The sequence below is a fragment of the Eulemur rufifrons genome, chromosome 14, assembly GCF_041146395.1.
Source record: "Eulemur rufifrons isolate Redbay chromosome 14, OSU_ERuf_1, whole genome shotgun sequence".
NCBI lineage: Eukaryota > Metazoa > Chordata > Mammalia > Primates > Lemuridae > Eulemur > Eulemur rufifrons.
In genome coordinates, this window is record NC_090996.1 from 17073319 (window position 1) to 17094292 (window position 20974).

Here is a 20974-nt window from a genome sequence, read left to right on the forward strand (position 1 = left end):
GGGTAATTTGGACTAAAACCTCCAGTAAAAGCTTCAGTCATTCCCCCAGCACCAGGATGTGCCCACGGGTGGTTCCTGTCTGCACAGGGCATGTGGTGGCCTTGCTCCGACAGTCACGTGAGAAGGGTGTGGGCTGGACGTGGGCTCCCTTGCTCTCATTCACACGAGTGCAAGGGCGCTGACCAGCAGTCCAGCTGTCAACGGGCCGTGAAAAAGAGGAAGGTACCAGGGACACCACCCGCTGGACACTTGGGGCTGCCAGTATGTCTGCCTGGGTCACCCACCATCCTCACAGGCTGGGAAGGGCCTGAACGCCCCACGCAAGGAAGATGAACTCCCAGGGTCTCCGTCTCTATAGCAGCCCGGTCCTGGGACACGGCCACTGTGTCTGTTGAACGACAGGTTCACAGGACACGCACACAGAATCACACGTCTGACTGTGCCTGGAGACAAGCATGGAAAATTCACCTTCAACACTGTCATTTACAGGACAGAAACGGACCAGCAGTCGCCTGGGTGGGTGACCTGAGGGTGAGGGGAGCACCCCGCTGTGGTGGTGACGACATGACCCGTCTGCCTGTCATCAGGACAGGCCTGCACACTCACAGCGGGGACTGCACGAGCTCGAGTCAGGTCTCTGCGAACACGACCAGAACAAGGCAACTCACACTGCTGACCACGGCCGCCTCCTCGTCTGCACAGGCCTGGAGCAGCGTCCTCAGGACCACCTCGAGCTGCTGCGTGATGTGGTCCTCGGCGTGGAGCAGCAGCACCGGCAGCAGCTGCGCCGCCTTCACCCTGGTCGCCACCACCCAGTCGGAGATGTCTCGGCAGAGGGCGGGGAGGACCTTGGACAGGTTCCTGGACACGAGCTCCCGACAGCCCAGCACAGGACGGCTCTCTGGGGGGTGAAAAAGATCATAAAATAAAACGAGAGGCCGGGAGCGGTGGCTCACGCCTGTAATCCTAGCACTCTGGGAGGCCGAGGTGGGTGGATCGTTTGAGCTCAGGAGTTCGAGACCAGCCTGAGCAAGAGCGAGACCCCATCTCTACTAAAAATAGAAAGAAATTATATGGACAGCTAAAAATATATATATAGAAAAAAAAAAAAAAATTAGCCGGGCATGGTGGTGCATGCCTGTAGTCCCAGCTACTCGGGAGGCTGAGACAGGAGGATCCCTTGAACTCAGGAGTTTGAGGTTGCTGTGAGCTAGGCAGATGCCACGGCACTCACTCTAGCCTGGGCAACAAAGTGAGACTCTGTCTCAAAAAAAAAAAAAAAAAAAAAAAACGAGAAATTCACAAAAAAAAACTCAACGACTCACAGGAAAAGTAATTTATTACAGACCTTGTTTAAGGTGCACCTACCAGTTTGAGATCTTAAAAATCCAAAACAGCTCAAGATAGAAACGAAGCCATAAAGTGCCATAATTTTTTAAAAATATTTACAGCTCTACAGGGGTGTGAGTGACACGTAGCAAGCTACAGAGTTGGTACGTTTGACACAGGAACATGCCTGCAAAAACACCATCACCCCAAGTTTCCTGGGCCTCTCTCATGAGGCCACCCACTTGCCCTCACCCCTCCAACGACCACAGACCTGCCTCTGTCGCCACGGGTCAGGCTGCATCTCCTGGAATTTTATGTGAGTGGAGCCGTGTGTCAGACACTGGCTTTTCACTGCGCACCATCATGCTGAGACCCACCCGTGCTGTAGCGTGCTTTCATTCCTCCTCGTGCTGAGAAGTGCTCGACAATGTGGACATTCCAGTTTATTTACCCCCTCGTCTGCAATGAATGTTGCAGTTGTTTCCAGTTTGGGGCTATTACAAACAACCCTACCATGACCGTTCGTGTGAGGTCTCTGTGGGGACATGTGCTCTCACGCTGCCTGGGCAAGTGTCCAGCTGTCAAATGGCTGGACCAGACGCAGGTGCACATGTCACTTTTCCCAAGGCGGCTGCACCGCTCCACTCCCACCAGCAGTGGGTGAGAGTTCCAGTCTCTCCCGTCCTCACCAGCACTCAGCACAGTCAGTCTTAAGTTTAACCCGGCCTGAGAAGGGACAGTGTGTTTCCCTCCTGGTATTAATCCGCTTTGCCCAAATGACTAATGACAACGAGCATCTTTTCAGGTGCCTATTTGCTGTCTATGTCATTTTTCTTGAAGTGTCTTTTCAAATCTTTTCCCGGCCCATTTAAAAATTTGAATTGTTTTCTTACTGAGTTCCAAGAGTTCTTCTGTACTTTGGAGACAAATCCTCATATATATGTATGTAATTTCCACGTATCTTTTTTGGCATATGGATAACCCATTACAGCATCGTTACTGAAAGACCATCCTCTCTCCACTAAACTGCCTTGGAACCTGCCAGAGGTCAGCTTTCCGTGCGTGGGGGTCGCTCCTGGCCTCTGCTGTCCCACTCATCTGTCCTCCTGCCGACACCACACTGTCTCCATCATCACAGCTACACAGTAAGTCTCCCCAGCAGGGAGTGCCAGTCTCAACTCTGCTGCGCAAAGTTACGGCTGCTCTGGGTCCTTTGCATTTGCATGTGAAGTTTAGAATCAGTTTGTCAATTTCTACAAATAAGTCTTCAAAGATTCTGATTAAAAGATTTTGATATTAAAAATTCAAAACAATTGTAAAGATACAAATGCAACTATGACGTGTCAGAATTTAAAGGGTACAGGCCGGGTATGGGGGCTCATGCCTATAATCCCAGCACCCTGGGAGGCCGAGGCAGGAGGTTTGCTTGAGGCCAGGAGTTCGAGCCCAGCCTGAGCAAGAGTGAGACCCCATCTCTACTAAAATAGAAAGAAATTAGCTGGGCATGGTGGCGCACACCTGTAGTCCCAGCTACTCGGGAGGCTGAGGCAGGAGGATCGCTTAAACCTAAGGAGTCTGAGGCTATAGTGAGCTAGGCTGACACCACTGCACTCCAGCCCCTGCAGTACAGTGAGACCCTGTCTCAAAAAAAAAAAAAAAAAAAAAAAAGAATTTAAAGGGTATGGTTTAATAAAAAGAACAGCTTGTATCGTGAGACCTCATTTACAACTTACTCGTTACTTTGTTACTTTTGTTTTTATGCTATATTTGAGAATGAGTTCCAAACCATTCAAATTCTCTTGGCAGTTTAAGTGAGCTTGTCATAATTTTGTAAAAAACAAACAAAAAGCCCAAGTGTAAATACACCTTTTCTTCCTGAAGGATGACACACCCACCGTGGCAAGTTTGTGAAACGAGGGAAACGTGCAATCAGGAGTGGCTGGGCTGGGACCTGCGACCAGTGCAACAGACCAGCCCTGCAGACGCGTGGGACTGCAGGGGTGTTCTCAGAGAGATACTGGACCATACTGGTACAGCCCTGTATCGCTTCATGGTGGGGACGCATGACAGGAACGCGTTGTTAGGTGACTCTGCCCTTGTGTGGACACCCTAGAGTGCACGTACACAGACCTAGCTGGCACAGCCCGCCGCATGCCCGGGCCGTGTGGTCTGGCCTACTGCACACCCAGGCTGGATAGGCCAGCCCACTGTTCCCAGGCTACACACCTGTGCAGCATGTTAGTGAGCACTGTAGGCAGTTTTAAGACATTGGTAAGTATTTTATAGAAAATCTACGATAAAAACACAGTATAATAAATAATCTCATGGGACTACTGTCATATTACACAGTCTGCAGTTGACTAAAACACGGTTATGCAGCAGGTGACCGTATGTGGTTCTGAAGCTGTTTTTCTGTACGTAATAAAGCAGACATAATATCCGTCTAGAACAGGGATCAGCACACTGCGGCTCACAAGCCAAATCTGACCTTGCTGCCTATCTTTATAAATAAAGTCTTCCTGGGACACAGCCTCACTCACTCACTGCTGTCCCACGGCTGCTTTTACGCGGTGACGGCAGAGAGGAACAATCGTGACAGACACTACGTGGCCTGCAAAACTAAAACACTCACTATCTGGCCTTCTACAGAAAAAGGTTTGCCAACTCTTATTCTAGACTCTAGAATTGCACTTTCCAGTACAGTGGCTGCTAGAACATATGGCTCTTTAAATTTAAGTTCATTAAATTTAAATGCAATGGACCGTTCTGTTCCTTAGTGGTACTGGCCACATTTCAAGTGCTCGATAACCATATGTGGCCAGTGGCTACTGTACAGCAGACAGTGTCTGTTACCACAGGACGTTCCGCTGGCCAGACATGCCCTAGAAAACTAGAGAAGACTCTAGAGGATGACTTTAGCCACATGAAACAGAGCATTAGCATTTACTGACCCAACTGCCTCCAACTTTCTTATAACTAACACTAGGATGGATATCTTTGTATGTAAATATTTTTATACATCTCTGATTGCTTAACTTGGTTAAATCCTAGGATAAACCACTGGGCCACTGGGCATCGGCATCTAGTGTCCTGAAACGCACCACGGAGCTGCTCCCCGGGAAGCCTGCACCCATCTACGCTCTGACACGTGGGTATGAGCTCGGGGCTATTTTTTAAAAATGGTTTTTCATTCTGTTTGTTTTGACCTTTTCCCCAGTAGCCGAGACAGGTAGCTGGGATGTCTGTGAGTGCACAACGGCATTTCCCAGCCCACCTGCGGCTGCCGTAGGCAGGTGCTGCGACTGTGCTCACACAGGACTTCGCTCACGTGGGTGGGCAGAGCTACAGGACTGACTCCTAATCCCACAGAATTTCTGGGTCAAAGTACATATGTATGTTTCTTTACCTAAATTTTTAGCATTTTCAAGCATTATTTGCCTGACACGTCCAAGACTGTGCTTAGAAACAAAAAGAGTGTGCTGAACACCAGGCTGAAATCAAACACCTGGGTTATTGGATGAATTCAAACAACTGGTACCTGAAAGCTTCCAAAATAGCAATTTCCAAAATTACCAGCCTGACAGAATTCAACCTTCTCTGTGTGCCCAAAGCGGTTTCCTCCTGAAAGTATCCACAAAGTAAACAGAACTGAGGCATAAACAAAATTATCTTGTACTGAAAATCATGCGAATCCACTGACAAGGACGAGTGAGAGGGCCTGTGGCAAAGGTGCTTCCCCCAGGAAGGGCCTGGCCTCTCCCCTCCCAGCTCCTGTTTCCCAGAGCCGCTCAGCCTGGCCACCCCTGGAACCCTGCTGTCAAGGTCTTGTCTTCCCCTGGGAAGGCCTTGCCTGTCCTGCCGACTGCAGCCCACGTGCTGCTCAGGTACAGAGGCAGGATGGGAGTTCAACTCCCTTTCTGTGAGGACGTCCTCAATAAATGTTCATTAAATGCACAGACTTCTTAGAATTGATCCTGGCCTGAGCAAGGTTCTTGACACCGCGTGCCTGAGGTGTCATTTACATGTCACGGACCTTGCGCATCCCAAGTGTGTGAGTGGTGGGGAATTCACGCAGCTGTGCAGTCACCGCCATAGCCCGGTTCAGGTCCCTGCTGTCACCCTGATGCGTCCTGTAGTGTCACGGGCAGTCAGTCCTGGCTCCCACGTCTGGCCTTAGGGAACCAGTGATCTGTTTTCTGGAGCCTATAGCTTTGTCTTTGCTAGAAATTCCATATAAATGGGCTTCTTTTACTTAGCTTGCTTGAGATCCACCCACGTTGCTGCCCGTGAGTGCTCCATTCCTCTGGGTTGCTGGATGACATTCTGTCTGGACATTACCTTACTTTGTTCACTCAGTCATCAGACAGGGAGAGCTGTTTCCTCTTTGGGGCTCTTATGAATAGCACCGCCGTAAACAGTCACACACGAATCTCGGCGGACGTAGTTTCATTTCTGTTGAGTATGAATCCGGGGTGGGATGGCTGAATTACACGGCAAGTGTGTGTTTAACATTTTAAGAAGTTGCCGACTATTCCAAATTGGCTGCACCATCTTGCCCTTCCAAGAGCTATGCACAAGGGCTCTAATTTCTCCAAATCCAAATTCCTTTCCAGGTTGGATTATTTATGTTTTGATTTATGAACCAGAATATGAGGTGGCTGCTTCCGCAGATCCATCATGCAGCCCTGGCAGCAGCAAACACTGAGAAGTGCCCTGGGGCCGCAGGCCATTATTAACTCAGGTCCAGAGCCCAGAACTGCCAGGTCAGGTGTCCAGAGAGCTCAGCAACTCTCTATTCATCTTTTCTTTGAAAACATAATTGCAGCACTTTAGCAAGAAAAAAGCATGAACACACAATTTAAGTGGAGCAGACACAAGCGCCCACAGGCTCAGCCCTGGGAGAACCCGCCTGTCAGCCCCGGTGACAAGACTTATCAGAGAAGACGCAAATATCTGCAAGGTCAACTTATTTGTTTAACTTTGCTAAACTTTGCTAAAAACCGCTGGCAGAGGTGAGGACGCACTGTGACAAACCCAATGCTGTGTAACAGAGGGGACAGACGCCATTTGAAAAGGGTAGGATTTGGGAAGGTGGTGAGGACAGATTAAAAGTTCACAGTTTCTAGACATAAGCTGGGTAGGAGGGGTATACAACCTCAGGGTCTGAGGATCAAAGCTCGCCCCCAGCCCAAGCCGAGGTGAGGGCTTTCCTTCTCCTCGGTGGCTGCTGTCACCCCACAGCCCTGCCCAGTGGCAGGAGGGTGTCTGCAGGGGACTGAGGGTGCTCGCGGCAACCAGGAGGCTTCTCCCACCAATGTCCTGACCGGCTGTGCGAGCGAGCACATGGGCTCTGCCCTCTGCTCTGGATCAGACGTTAAAAGCTATTATTTATTCTCCCACCACTGGTAACTCCCAGCAAGAAAGACTAGGACACTTGAGAATTAATAATTAAAACAAACCTGGCACATAGTGCAGATCAATGCGACCACAGAGAAGTGACTATGTTCCGATAAACGCTCTCGTGGTGTGTTCTGCAGGGTGATGATGGATCTCACTACCAAATTACAAGCCCATCTGTCACACAGGCAAAGTGCTTAGATATTCACCACACAGAATGCCCAATTAGGCTCTGAGGGCTTGTTGGTCCCAGAAGCGTCCGTGGCCTTGGCAGCCACAACCCCTCGCAGCTCCTCTTCTTCCGCCGTCAGCGGCAGATGAGGACCTGCCCTCCTGAGGCTCGCACCGGCGGGAGACACTGGCACACCTGGCGTTCTGAATGCACATTTCCGCTTCCCACTGTAGTGTAGGTACCCGGGGACCCGCTAGGCACTCCAGGTGCTGTGGCCTATTTGTGTCTATACCTCATGCTATTGCCACCACACAGCTTCCTTCCAACCCTAAAGTCACTTCTGATAAGTGGCTTCATTATAGATCTGCTAGGCCACTAAGTTGGTGCTGATCACCCCAAATCTGCCACCAAGTGCAGCCGGGGGAGGCAGCCCCGGGAGCTCTGCGGGAGACCTGGTCTGGAAGCAGAGGTCAGGGCCCTCCTGCCCGCTCGTGTGTTAAACACGACTCTCCCTGCCTTTCGGATCAAGGAGCAGTCAGTGGAAAGTGGGGTCAGATGCAGATGGAACATTAAATCACCTTATTTTTTGCACAATTAGACTAAGTGTAATGTAATTGCAGACAGAACAACAGTTCATTGATTTCTTAATTTGTTTACCCAAGTCTGATGTCAGGTCGCCCCTCTGCCGTGTTTACAAACCATCACGAACAGGCAGCAGGGACACTGGTGTCCTGCGGCAGGTTCTGAGGGGTCCAGGAAGTGACTGGAGGAAATGGAGACCCGATGGAGAGGGTGAGGCCAGCGGGGTGGGGTCGGTCCAGGTGCAGACACCGACTTGACGACAGTGGGCCGGCCACTGAGCCCCTCAGTCCTCAGCTCCTTATTTGTGTGAGGACAATGACATCTGTTTCAGTGTTAAATGAGATATGCCCTGCACCCTCTAAATGACAGAGGCTCTTCTTGTCTTCCCAGCTACCAAGATTCCTTCTTCCTCAACACGGGAAGCTAACTCGGAGTGGGTCGTCTCCATGCAGTGGGATCTTGCTGGTTCCAAACAACACAAACCAGGTTTTCCAGCCTGTTTCGCCTTTCATTCCCTGCACAATTTAACATTTCTGACAACCTCCACTCAAGTGTCACATCTTTCTAAACATGTGGGTGAAACCACAAGCAAAGTGGAGCAGGTATGAGCGCTCAGGCAGAATGTGGAAACACAGAAGGCTTTATGTGGAAGACAATCTGCATTACAATGATATGTATTCCAAGGGAACTCTACTTATTTCTAAAATAGATTTTTAAAAAGCCAACTCTATTCTCCTGTGTTAAAAGATCTGGCAAGCCATTCACCATTACGAAGAGGCGCTTCCTTTGCACTCAGGCGTTGCCAAGGAAAACAATCTTAGGAGAGAGATAATTTCAAAGTGGAAAGGACTCCGGAACCCACTGTCAGCAGGCAATCTGCTGCTGGCGGTTTGCAGCTCGACTGTCAGATGCGTGTCAAGCATGAACTTGTGCTTCTGGGACAGAAGGGCGCTTTGTTCAGGTAAATAACTGACTTGAAGTAGACAAATGAAGCCCTTCCAATCTTCCTAGCACGTAGCTTGGTTTTAAAAGTGGAAATTTTTTTTTCAGTGTTGTAACAGGAAACTTATGTCGTGTCTGTAAAGCTGAGGACAAACTATGTGCTGTCAATTATGTTTCTATCCAACGCACACCTTATTTTCTTAGGAAAAAGAGGAAAGTTGGGCTCTGGTTAAACTTCTGATCCAGGTCTAGCTTACCTGCATTCTTTATTTGCTAGGTCACTATACCTGTGCACAGTGTATATTCGCAGTGATCTATAAACGTCATCCAGTTCTGTCCGTTCACACTCTCTGATCCAACCACACAATCACACTGTCTGTTCTTGCAGGCAAGAGGCACATCATCCGCTCATTTGCTCACCTCTCAGGGAGCCACTCTGTGCCTGGCTCACCTGCCGGTGCTGGGACATAGCAGTGGACAAGACTGTCCTCTGGGAGTGAGAGAGCAAGAGCACCAGTCAGTAAGAAACAGCACGACCTCTGCCGGGACACAGGGCGCAGAAGGGAGTGCGGCTGCCAGAGCCAGCTCAGAGGAGGTGGGGCCGAGACCTGGGCCCCTTGCAGGCAGAAGCAGGGGAACTCAAAGATGGCCCCCCCAGAGACTGTAAAGCACAGGCCGGAGCCAGGCCTGCATCCAGAGCACATGAAGAATTCTCAGAGCTCCATGATACAAAAACAAAGAACCCAACAGGCAAAAGATCTGAACCAACACTTAACTGAAGGCATAGGGACAGGCACATGAAATGAGCACATTTGAAAAGATCTCAGTACCAGCTATCATCAGGGAATTGCAAATTAAATCTACTGCGCACCAATTAGAAAGGCTAAAAACCACTGTCCCCCACCACGTCAGTTGCCGGCCAGAACGCATAGCAACTGGAAATCTCTCTGTGCTGTTGGGAATGCAAAGTGACGCAGGGTGTTTGAGGAACAGGGCAGCGCAGTGAGTTAAACAGCTACCATGTGACCCAGCAATCCCATTCCCAAGTATTCATCCAAGAGAATAAAAACATAAATACACACAAAAACCTGTATGCAAATGCTTACGTCAGCTTTACTGGTAATCACCCCAAACTAGAAACCATCCAGATGTCCTTTGGCTGGTGACTAGATCAACTGCGGTCCCCTGGTCCCCCAGAGGGACGAACACTACTCACACTAGACAGGAGGGCACTGTGGCTGCCTCCGCCACCACCGCAAAAGGAACCTCCAGTGAATCTCGCTGATGTAAAGGCCACATTCGGTACAATTTCCTTCACGCCATGTCCCGGGAAGGGAACTAGACGGACGGAAGGCAGAGTGGCAGGGGCCAGTGCTGGAGGGAAGTTCTGCGGGATGGATGTGCCCCATGTCTGCCCGGCAGAGGTGGTGCTTGTCAAGTCTGGGGGGGCATGGGGTGCAGCCACCTGGGGTAAGGGAAGTCACAGACCCCAGATAAGGGGCCTGGGGAGGGTGTTGGTGGGGTGAGGCTTTGAGGAAGAAACTAACACTATCTGACATTTGAAACACTGCAAAAAAAAAAAAAAAAAATCTGAAAAATTCTATTTAAAATTCAAATCTATAAACTGAAGAAAAATAATTTTAGAGGAAAATGCCAAAAATCTAATAAAATCTGGTGATTATGCCATTGACTTTGGTTGTGATTCAATTCTACATTTATCGTGCTCTGAGTGAAACAAAAACTCCGTGCATAACATTCTCCAAGCCGCCGAAGGAATACTAACTAGTTTTTTATATTATGTCAGTAACATCTATTTCTAAGTCAGGCAGCACCCGAAAAGCTCGTCTTCCCCCCGATGGACACGGCCCCTCCCGGGGTGCCTGCACAGCCAGAGGGCAGATAGGGAGGGTGTTAGCGCAGCCTCACTCTGCCCGGTCATTTAGCACATCCCAAGGGTTGTATCCTCCAGAGTAGTCCCATCTCCTGTCCTTCCTTCTCTCTACAGCAGGATCTGTTAGGTGACCCAAGGCTTACTGGCAAGGACAAGAGTTTTCCTACATCACAAGGACAACCTTTTCTGTTCCTTCCGTACTTGATGAACACTTTCTGCCGACTGCGTAGGGTGAACGACAGTGAGTGCATAAGAAACGTGTGACACGCAGCTCAGGTCCGGCGTAGAACTTGTTAGGCAGACACACTAGACCTCACGTCTAAAGAGAATTATTTCCTAATCAATGAACAAAACCCAGGTGGAATCTGTCAGAAACACACACGACAGTCTGGCTTCTAGTTCACTCCCGACCCTGACGGCTGACAGGAGACAGCACACACAGGACGTGGAAACAGACCCCGGGGAATCCTGCCTCCGTCGCAGGTACAGAGGGCGTGTTTAAAAACGAATTCAAAAGCAATCTTTACGTCTAAGTTCCACATTTTTAAAAAGATGGTGTGTTCTCAAACTAACTTTACTCAATCAGAGTAAATCTTGTTAGCAACTCATTTTTATACCTTCTCCAAGGTCTGTGTGCTTTCCTCACCCCACTTCACAGCGTGGGGACAGCGAGAGCGGAGATGGGAAAGGAGCACCTGCCTCACGGGCTGAGGGGAGCAGGAGCTCTGTGGCCGCAAACTCAACATCACACCAGACACAGGACGCCGGAGGCTGCCGTAGTGCCACATGTCACAGCTCACGACAGTCCCTGCTGGCACAAAGACCTGCCCCTAGAGAGGTGATGTCGGAGGTTTTGAGACTGTAAGTCTCTCACAGGTATATGATCTGGTTGCATTTTTACCTACTTTTTTGTCCTCGTCAGTGTGTATCCATAATTCGGTTTTAAGAAAACACCCTGCACACAGACAGAAGTGATACAAGCACTGGATGGCACACGTGAAGAGCCTCCCGCAGACTCACTAATGAGGGTGAGTGTTGCCCAGCCAGGAAGCAAACTGGACAGGGAGGCTGTGGTCCGGGAGACCCTGCTCCAAGTGTGGAAATTACGTGGAAATAAAAGGCTCCATCTCATTTGTGACCTACATGCTTAGCTCTTTTTCAGTAAAATGACAAGCAGCCTCATCGTGCCTATTTCCAAAACTTCCACCACCACTGGCGGAGCTGCCTAGGACTCCAGCACGTGCTTAGCACATCCTCACACACACTCTGAAGGGAACGAGGCAGGCCTTCCAGGGGTACATCTGGATACTTCCAGAAGCCCACTCACCTCTTTAAAATAAAGCCCAGAAGAGGGAGGAGACCACCAGGAGGACACTAAGGACAGAGGCGTGCCACCTGCCCAGGACAGGGGGCAGCACTGGCTCCTGAGGGCAGGCAGGACTTCCGGCCCAGCGGGGGCACAAGGGACGCCTGCTGCCTTCCTGATGAGCAGCTGCCTGGGCCAACAGAACTGCGGGCGCTGACGACTCCCTCAGGGCCCAGAAACGCCTTTCCCTCTTGCACAGGGAGCCACCTCCCAGCCCGTCCCTCCCTTCCAGGCGGCACTCACCATGCAGAGGGTAATGGGCTGGGGGCGGCGAGGCGAAATCCAGCTTGTCCTTCAGGTCGTCCTCGTTCTCCCTCTGCCACTGCAGGCCGACCTTCTCCCAGAGGCTGGTGGCCAGCTCCCTGCAGCAGACAGGCAGATGCAACCTGCAGTGTAGCCGGCGCACTGCGGGAAGAGCTCTGGGAGCCCCTGCAGATGTGGGGGGACCCAGAGAACCGCTCCTCACTGAGCCAGGGTGCGGGGCTGTGTCAGCAGACTCCACTGGGCACACGAGTGGGTGTTTCCCCCGTCCCCGAGGAGACCAGAAATTCTGTTCGTCACTTTCCTGACAGCACTAAAAGGTGACTGCTTGATTCCTCTCCACAGGCCCAAAGTATTAAAAAGATACAAAATAACATTTTAAAAATCACAGAGATCTTTTGTGCAGCCACAGTCTTATAACACACAGACAGAGGGAGAAGGGCAGGAATCTGTGACAGATTCTGAGTGTCACAAATGACAATTTAGGGAAACAAGTCCCTGATAAACCGCTGCTGCTGACTGAAGACACAGCTCTGTCCAGAGCCTGCAGGGCGTAACCGGCCACAGACTCCAGGCCTCTGAGCACAAAGGGCCGCGGACCCCTGGAGAACCACGGCCACTCACCTGACGCCAGGCATCTCGTCCTCAAAGCTGCTCAGCAACAAGGGAATGAGCTTGTGAAAGAAGGAGTAGCGGTCCCGCAGCTCCAGCAGCCAGCTCCCCACCACGGAGGTCACCGCCTGGCGGACCTATGTGCAAGAGAAAGGCTTCGCACTGAGCAAAGAATTCATCAGGCAGCTCCGAGTCCCACCCTGTGGACATCGTCCTAAAATAAATGCATAGTCTAGGGTCCTGGGCCAGCCTCCAAGCCGAGGTCCCAGGGCCGGGCCCCTCCCCTCCAGCTGACCCACCAGTGCACCTCTGGCTAGGCCTGCAGAGACGACACTGCCGAGTCTGGCTGGGTCACATGTGTCCCCTGGGCCCTGGCCTGGTCCTGTGTTGGCAAGAGCAGGATCCTCGGCCACTGCCTCAGAGATCAGGCATGTTTACAAAGTCTTCTGCGTGAAAACTTCCCGGCCAGGCTGGGAACTGTCTCGACTTGGGTGTTTCAACAAGCTGTTGGCTACCAGGAAGTGCTGGCGTAGAGGCCATACCTCAAGGGCCTCGGGTCCCAGAGCCCACAGATGCTGGAGGAAGCTAGCAGGGCCCCCCAGTCCTGCTGCTGTCTGAGAAGTTACATGTAGGCCTCTACCTACGACCTCCCACAGGGGAAGAAACCAGCTTAAAAACACACCAGGTGTCCCAGCAGAGCCCGAGAAGAACCCAGCCCCAACCTGGTTTCGGGAGCCCTGGAGCATGTGCAGCACCACGGGGCTGCCCCACCCAGAGCAGGCGGCCAGGGGAGCAGGAGGGGAACGTTCTTCCTGGCATTTCAGGGTGAGGTGGCTCTACCAGGCTGCGAGCCGCTCCTGACACTCGAGGCAGCTCCCAGGTGAAGGGGTTTGCACATCGGCAGTGTCCACTATGTGCTTACTCACTTGGACTCAGAGGGGGCTCATTCCCGTTTGAAAATGGGAAGGACTAACAGGATGCGGCACTGGGTTCCCGCCACGGAACAAGGAATGAGCAGGTGAGTGAGCGGAGAGCACCTGGCACTGCAGGGCGCAGCACCCCGTGCCCCCACAGGCCACTGCCTCCCACACGCAGACAGGCACTTGGGCCACTGAAGAGCACAGAACGCTCCGTGTGCTTTTTTCCAACTTCTTGTGAGTCAAACTGTTTTAAATAAAAAGTTACTTTGAAAAACCAAGGTGGTTATTATTAACTGGCATGAGAGCCTTATGAACAACCAAAATACAAATAGAGACCTGGGAAAAGAGATTCTCCCAAGCACTTGAGAATACACTTGACTAGAGGTCCAAGGACCTGGACGGCTGCGGTTTACCATAACTAGACGGCATCCACGCAGCCGTACTCACTGCAACGCTACCTGAGAAGGGCAAATTCCAAGCTCAGCTGCCTCACGTGCTGACAGTCCTAGAAGCTGTGCTGGTCAAAGGCCAGGAACCAAAACCACCCACACCGTAACCCAACCCGGCGCCAGAGCATGCGCAAGAGTGAGCAGGGCCTTCTCTGAGGGCACATGGACCCAGCTGGGCCACGACAGTGAGTCCTGAGCACACTCTGGAATGCTCTGAACAAAAGCCTCCCCCAGGCTGGCCACTGGCAAGCAGGGTGAACTCACTGAACTGGCTTCGCTGCTGTTTCCTCCCCTCCGGCCTGTCCCACCAGTGCGCCCGGGTGTCTGGAGGACCCCACTAAGGACAGACACTTATTCTCCACCCCCATATTTCAGGCCTCTATTGCAGAAAGGAGGTTTCAGCCATCTCACCTCACAGCAAGGACAGCTGCAGGGACAGGCTTTCGGCCATGTCCCACCCACTGCCCCCTTTCCTAAGGCCTCTAGTTAGCATCACAGGAAACATGCAAATTCCAGTTAGTGTGAGACAAACCATCCCTTTTCTTCCAGCTCAAAGACAGCACTGGATACTGAGCTGCCATGTGATGGTTTAAGTACGAAATAGTCTTTTAGGTTTTTTTTTTTTTTTGAGAAAGGGTCTTGCTCTGTCACCCTGGGTAGAGTGCAGTGGTGTCATCACAGCTCACTGTAACCTCCAACTCCTGGGCTGAAGCCATCCTCCGGCCTCAGCCTCCCAGAGTGCCAGGATTATAGGAGTGAGCTGCTAAGCCATTTTCTTAAAAAAAGCAATTTAAATGGATTGGGAATTACTACTTACTCCTGATCAGGTTTGTGGCCTTGGGCTTGCTGGGCTGGAGGACTCTGTACTCGATACAATCTACCGAGCCAGATGCATGCATCCAAAGGGAAAACTGCATTTAAAACAGCCTGTGAACATGAAGAACAATCTTCTGTTCTCCCTTAACTTGGAACTTTCCAATTCAACTTTTTGAAATCCAGAATTAAGGTGTCTAGTTCTTCATGACACGGCTACCTATCCTCACGTCTTGGTGCTCGTCACCAATGCCCTTTATGCCACAAAGAACCAAATGCAGCCACTAAGCACAGCTCTTTGGAGGAGAAACCATCGTTTTCAAATCCACTCCCTTAAGCCGCAGCATTTCATAGATTTTAGGGTTTTTTGGGGGCAGGTGAGGGAAAGCTTTTTATCTAGCATCTGACATGTCGAATAACCCACAAGACACTTTTCAACAGTACATTACAGATAGCCATTGATGGTTACAGTATTTACAGGTAGCTGTGGATACAGTCGTAGTACCTACACACAGCTGTGGATACTGAGTTATACTGTTTGTATTGATAGCCAGCTGTCGATACAGTTATGGTATTTACAGGTAGCTGTAGATACAGTCGTAGTATGTACACACAGCTGTGGATGTTGAGTTACACTGTATTGATAGCTAGCTGTTGATACAGTTATGGTATCTACAGATAGCTATAGATACAGTCATAGTACCTACACACAGCTGTGGATACTGAGTTACACTGTTTGTATTGATAGCCAGCTGTCGATACAGTTATGGTTATTTACAGGTAGCTGTAGATACAGTCGTAGTATGTACACACAGCTGTGGATACAGAGTTATACCGTTTGTCTTGACAGCTAGCTGTTGATAGAGTTATGCTATTTAAAGGTAGCTACTGACACAGAGAGCTCTCCAGACAGAATCATTACACTTTTTGAGGAATAAGGCTCGGCCTATGACACAAAAAAACCACTTTCTTTGTCAGCCATGACCTACCTCAGTTTATGGAAGGCCAGAAGGTGCCCTGGCCACTGCCTCACGGTCACTTCTCGCTGGGGTCTGTTCCTGCCTGCCCTTCCTGGAGCTGCCCTCTGCAGCCCAGCCTTGAGCTAGTGGTGGAAGCCTCGTCACACCGCCAGGCAGTGTGGGTGCTGGTCAGTACCCACTGCTTCCCCCCTGGGCAGAGCCCCTGCTTCATGGTCCCCTCCCTGCTGCCCTGTGGGGACTCTGCCTCAGAACCAGGGGAGGGACGCTGGCACACACAGTCAAATTCTGCTTCAGCTGGCCCCATGAGGCTCCTGGCAGAGGACCCCTGTCTCCGGGCAGCCCCCGCTGCACCTGGAGGGCGGGCCCGGGAATGAAACACAGCAGTGGAGCCAGAGCAGACATCCCCAGTAGGTGCCGTGCCACACCTGGAGCCGGCCCTGGTGTGGGTAACTGAGTCGGGCTTCTGTCCTGGCCCTGAAAGCCCTGAGTGATACCTTCCACCTGCCACCTTCACACTATGTCCCCACAGGAAACCCACCTGCAGCCCCAGTCCTGAGATCAAGGCAAGTCAATCACTTCCTCCAGTTCCTCAGCATGGAGTGGAGAGGAAATTGTTCTTATTGCGGCCCAGGCTTTCTCCCTTTTAACATTCCTGTATAATTGCAAACATCACTAATCACTAGGGAAATGCAAACCAAACCTACACCGAGACACCATCTCACACCTGCAAGGAAGACTGTAACAACAAATCAAAGCGACAGGCACTGGCAGGATGCGTAGACTCAGACCCCAGCACTTTGCTGGTGGGAAGTAAAACAGTGGCCGCCATGGAAAATGCTTGGTGGCTCCTCAAAAAGCTGAACATGGAGTCACCACATAACCCACCAAATCCACTCCCAGGCATACACCTGAAGAAGTAAAAGCAGGAACTCAAACAGAGACGTGGACACACCTGTCCACAGCAGCACTGCTCACAGTAGCCAAAAGGTGGAAACGACTCAGTGTCCACCCACAGGTGAATGGATAAACACCAGGTATCCATGTACAAGGGAATCCTATTCAGCCACAAAAAGGAACAAAGTCTGCCATCTGCTACAAGCTGGACGAACACTGGACACACTATGCGAAGTGAAAGAAGGCAGGTACAAAAGATCACACGCTGTACGATTACACTTACGTGAAATGCCTAGAATAGGTAAATTCACAGAGACAGATGGGTTACGCATCCTTAGTGACCTGGGGGCAACCGCTTCCCTGTGGTCACAGCTTGTGAAGTTTCAGCACTGTATGGGGCTTCAGACATAAGACACCCCCTCCAAGCCAGATTCTGCCAGCAGCAAAGCCAGTGTTCTGACATCCGTCTGTCAGACTCCAGCCTGTCTGTCCCTCTGCGGGCTCCAAAGCCCAGCAACGTGAAGTGTCTGTGCCCAGCCCCACTGTCCCCTCCCACACCAGGTCGAGCAACCACTGCCTTTTCAGCAAATTCGCCTTGATAGATGGGCATGGTAAAGATACTTCTGCAAACTGATAAGTACACATGGTTTAGATTTTTTTTTTTTCCTTCTAAGATACCATAATTACAGAAATAATCCTTTCCTGCATTCCTTGGAATTGAGAATAACAAACGTTTTAAAACGACTCAGCTCCCTCATAGCTTTTCAAAGATGTGAAACAGGAACATCTTGTGACTGAGAATGAGGAAAGGACATTTGGTGCATGTAACATCTTGAAAAAAGAAAAAGCAAGTGCGTTAGTTAAAAATAGTAGGTCGGCATGCTTCTGGCGGAGACAGGAACAGACTGTCCAGCAGAGAAAGGCTCGTTACCTGTGGGACGTCGTCAAAGAGCCGCTGAGCAAAGTGCGAGAGCACGTCGTCCACAGACTTCCCGTTGCCAAACTGGATCACGGTGCCCGTGGCCTCGATGGCAGCCACCCGGACCTTCCAGTGCTGGTGGGAGATGGTCTGCATGAGAGGGCCGATCAGAGACTCCGACTGCATGTGGAAGTGGTCTGTGGGACAGGGAAGCCACCGATCACCAGAGCTTCTCCCATGTGCCTCACCCCAGGCCCAGCTCTGTGGGCTCCCAGGACTGGCCACCAGCACCTGTGACCTTCTCGCTCCCTTCTTCTCCCACCCAAGGCCCTTGCCAAGGAACAGCACATGACCCAGGCTGCCAAGCAAAGCTTCGAGTCACCTGGCACAGGGAAAGGTTCAGGGATGGCACCTCGATGCCTCAAAAGCTTGGCGAGACAGACCAAAAGGAAAAGGATGGGGGCCTGACCCCATTGCAGTGGAGGACGAGAGCTGTAGGGGAAGAGCCTGAGTCTGCTGACAGCTATGGTGGGGGCCTGAAAGGGACAGTGGCCAAAGGAAAGAAGATGAGCCCAGGACACCGAGCATGTGCTCACTCCCAGATGCACCCGAAGCCAGACACCAGAACTCCTTTCGGAAATCGGACCAGCACCACTCTAGGTAATGTGACTCCACCTCCTACTTGTATAGTCCTCACAGGAAATCAGAACCAGAAGTGTCTCTGTGAGAGCCAGGCTGACCGTGTTGTTTTGGAGTTCTAGCCTCAGTGTTACACTACTTGGGATCTGTCTGTGAAACGGCTATTTCAGTGATGCTTTGGTGAGTTCTTTATCCTCTCAAGTCCTCAGATACAGGCAGCTACTACCCAGTGTGACGGGGCCAGAGGAGGTTTCCCACCCAGGATAGAGAAGAGGCAGAGGGGACGGTGTTGGAGATGGGGAGGAGGAAACAGTCTTCCACTCCACAAGGCATCGGTGAGCACTCACCACATGGCTGGGGCACATTCAGGCGCAGTCCTGCCCGTACAGAATGTACAGTCCAGCAGACAGGGAACATGGAAGGCTGGGACTAACCCCACCCCCACCCCCGCCCTGTCCAAGGAATGAGAAGCAGCCTAAGGGGACTGGTGCACAGGCCAGGGAAAGAGATGGGAGGGTGATGAGAAAAGCATTAAATGTGTGGCGTTCCTAATGGCCATCTCCAGCCCAATCCTTTTCCCCCAAACTCCACTAGAGCTCTCGACTATCTGAAATTGAAAATTAACATAACCAAAACGGAAACCTTGATCTTACCCTAAGTGGGGTTCTCCCTTTGTCAGTCCACACCAGATCTCCTTCCTCACTCTTCACCCAATTCAACGAGAGGTTGTGTCAGTCCTATCTTCAAAATGTCCCTAATCTGTTCATTTTCTTCTGCCTCTATTAGCAGGCTTCCCCACCCCATGTCTAAGCCATCACTCAAAATATGGACTAATAACCACCCCAATGACTCTCTCATTCCCTGTCTTGCCACCTCTGCAACCTATTCTTCACACAGCACCAGTGATCTTTTAAAACCCGGGATCCGAGTTCTCTCTTCTCAACACACTTCTCCATTTCCTGCTAAATCCAAACCTTACCATGGTGTCACTGACCACCTCCTGCCCCTGACAGCCTCTCCCTCCCTCCCTTTCTGCTCCTTGAGCTGACCAGCTTATTCCTCAAGGCTGGCTCCCTCCCGTCCAGGGATTTTCAGCTGTTCCCCCCTCCCTGAAGCCTTCTGCCAGCACTAAGTAGGCGCCTCTTATCGTTCCACATCCCAGCCTGAGAGCAGAGAGAGGGAACTGGGGCAAAACCTGCAGAAGTGGCCGCTTAGGAAAAAGAAATGTCCTAGTCAGATGAGAGCTTTTAAAATGATGACAATGGATTAAAGTGCAGGAGAGAAGCGGCCTCCCTTGCTAAAGGACAGCAGTCGAGGCCAGATGAGGGAAGTGAAGCCTACTCGAGTACAGAAACAGGGATAAAAAGCTCTGAACTGATTGGAGCGCAGTTTCTCAAAGCGTGTTGTGTCTCCGCAACCACCCGGATGAAAATCACCCCAGCGAGTGGCAGCTACCAGAGAACATCCCATCCCAACCAGTTCAAAAGAAGTTCCTGCGGTGTTTCCAAGAAGCTAGACATGGGCAACGGTGGGGGTAGGGGAGGGGAGCACCAGCTCGTGCAGCTGGGCGAGGGAGATTGGGGACGCGGGGCGCTCACCCGGCGTGGCGCGCGCCAGGGCGGCGGCGCACTGGCAGCTCTCGCGGCGCACGGCGGCGAAGGGGTCGAGCAGTGTGCAGCTCAACACGCGCACGGCGTCGTCCAGGTGGGGCGCGAGCGCCGAGCCGCCCAGGCCCACGGCCAGGCCGAGCAGCTGCACGAGCGCCAGGCGCAGCTCTTCGCAGGCCTCAGGCGGCGGCCGGCGCGCGGGTTCAGGGCTAGCCAGGCGCGCGGCGAGCGCGGGCAGCAGGCGCGGCAGGGCGTCGCGGGGTCGCGCGGCGCGCTGCAGGCCCAGGCCCAGCAAGTGCGCGGCCAGCGCGCGGCAGCCCTCGGCCGGGTCGGCCAGGCAGCGCAGCAGGCGCGGCAGCAGCAGGCGCGCCCAGGGGCCCTGGAAGGCGGCGGGGTCAGCGGCGGGCCCCGCTTCCTCCAGCGCGCGCCGCAGGGCCTCCAGCGCGCGCCGCCGGCCCGGCTTGCTGTCGGCCTCCAGCCCCGGCAGCAGGCGGCTCAGGGCGCGGCTCAGCTCCACCGCCTCGGCCGACTCGGCCGCCTCGGCCGGGCCCCCGGCCTCCGCCACCGCCGGCGCCGCCATCTTCCGCGTCTCCTGTCACCACGGGGAACCGGTGCTTTCGCGACGGCACGGCGCGGTTTACGGCTGGACTTCCGGCGCGCCGCGCGGCTGCCGGGGGCGGGGCAGGTACTTCCGGTCTCGGGGTTCGTTGAGGGGCCCGGGCCTCCTGCGGCGTGACCAGAGTGGCCGGGTGGCACGGGGTCGGGGCCCTACTCCGTGCCACTCGGCTGCTCCAGGACGAAGGGTTCCGCGGCTCGGATCCCGCTCGTGGTCGGGAGAAGTCGAGCGGGCCGGAGCCCAGGCGGGACCCTGAGCCCACCGCCAGCCGGGCTGCCTGAGGCCTCGCCGCATTGGACAGTGCCCTTAGTGAGTTTTCAAAAAGCAAAACGCCCTTGATTTTAAGGACTGAAATTTATTTTGAATTTGACACTTTTTTTGTTGACGTTTGTTTTGCAAAACGGTTGCGTTAACAGGCAAGCGTTGTTTTTTTCAAATGTCGTATGGTAGCATTGCGTAACCTTATTCACTCTTTTCTCCTTCAGGCATTCGTTTGACCGGGCACTGACGCCCCTGCGCTCACAGATCATGTGGCCTTGCAGGAGGGGATAAGCCCTTAATGAGAAAATCACATTAGTAAATGTT

The 20974-nt window shown here is 52.2% G+C and overlaps 1 protein-coding gene across 1 annotated transcript in view; it reads right to left on the reverse strand.

Moving 5' to 3' along the window:
• Positions 1 to 20353, reverse strand: part of DNAAF5 (dynein axonemal assembly factor 5) — a 46742-nt gene extending 26389 nt beyond the window's left edge. Inside the window, exons 1-5 of the mRNA XM_069485867.1 lie at positions 19765 to 20353; positions 17540 to 17724; positions 12565 to 12689; positions 11923 to 12041; positions 669 to 901 (exon numbers count right to left, since the gene is read on the reverse strand). Coding sequence (XP_069341968.1) covers positions 669 to 901; positions 11923 to 12041; positions 12565 to 12689; positions 17540 to 17724; positions 19765 to 20353 — 1251 coding nt within the window. The remainder of the gene's footprint in view (positions 1 to 668; positions 902 to 11922; positions 12042 to 12564; positions 12690 to 17539; positions 17725 to 19764) is intronic.
• Positions 20354 to 20974: the final 621 nt, after the last annotated feature.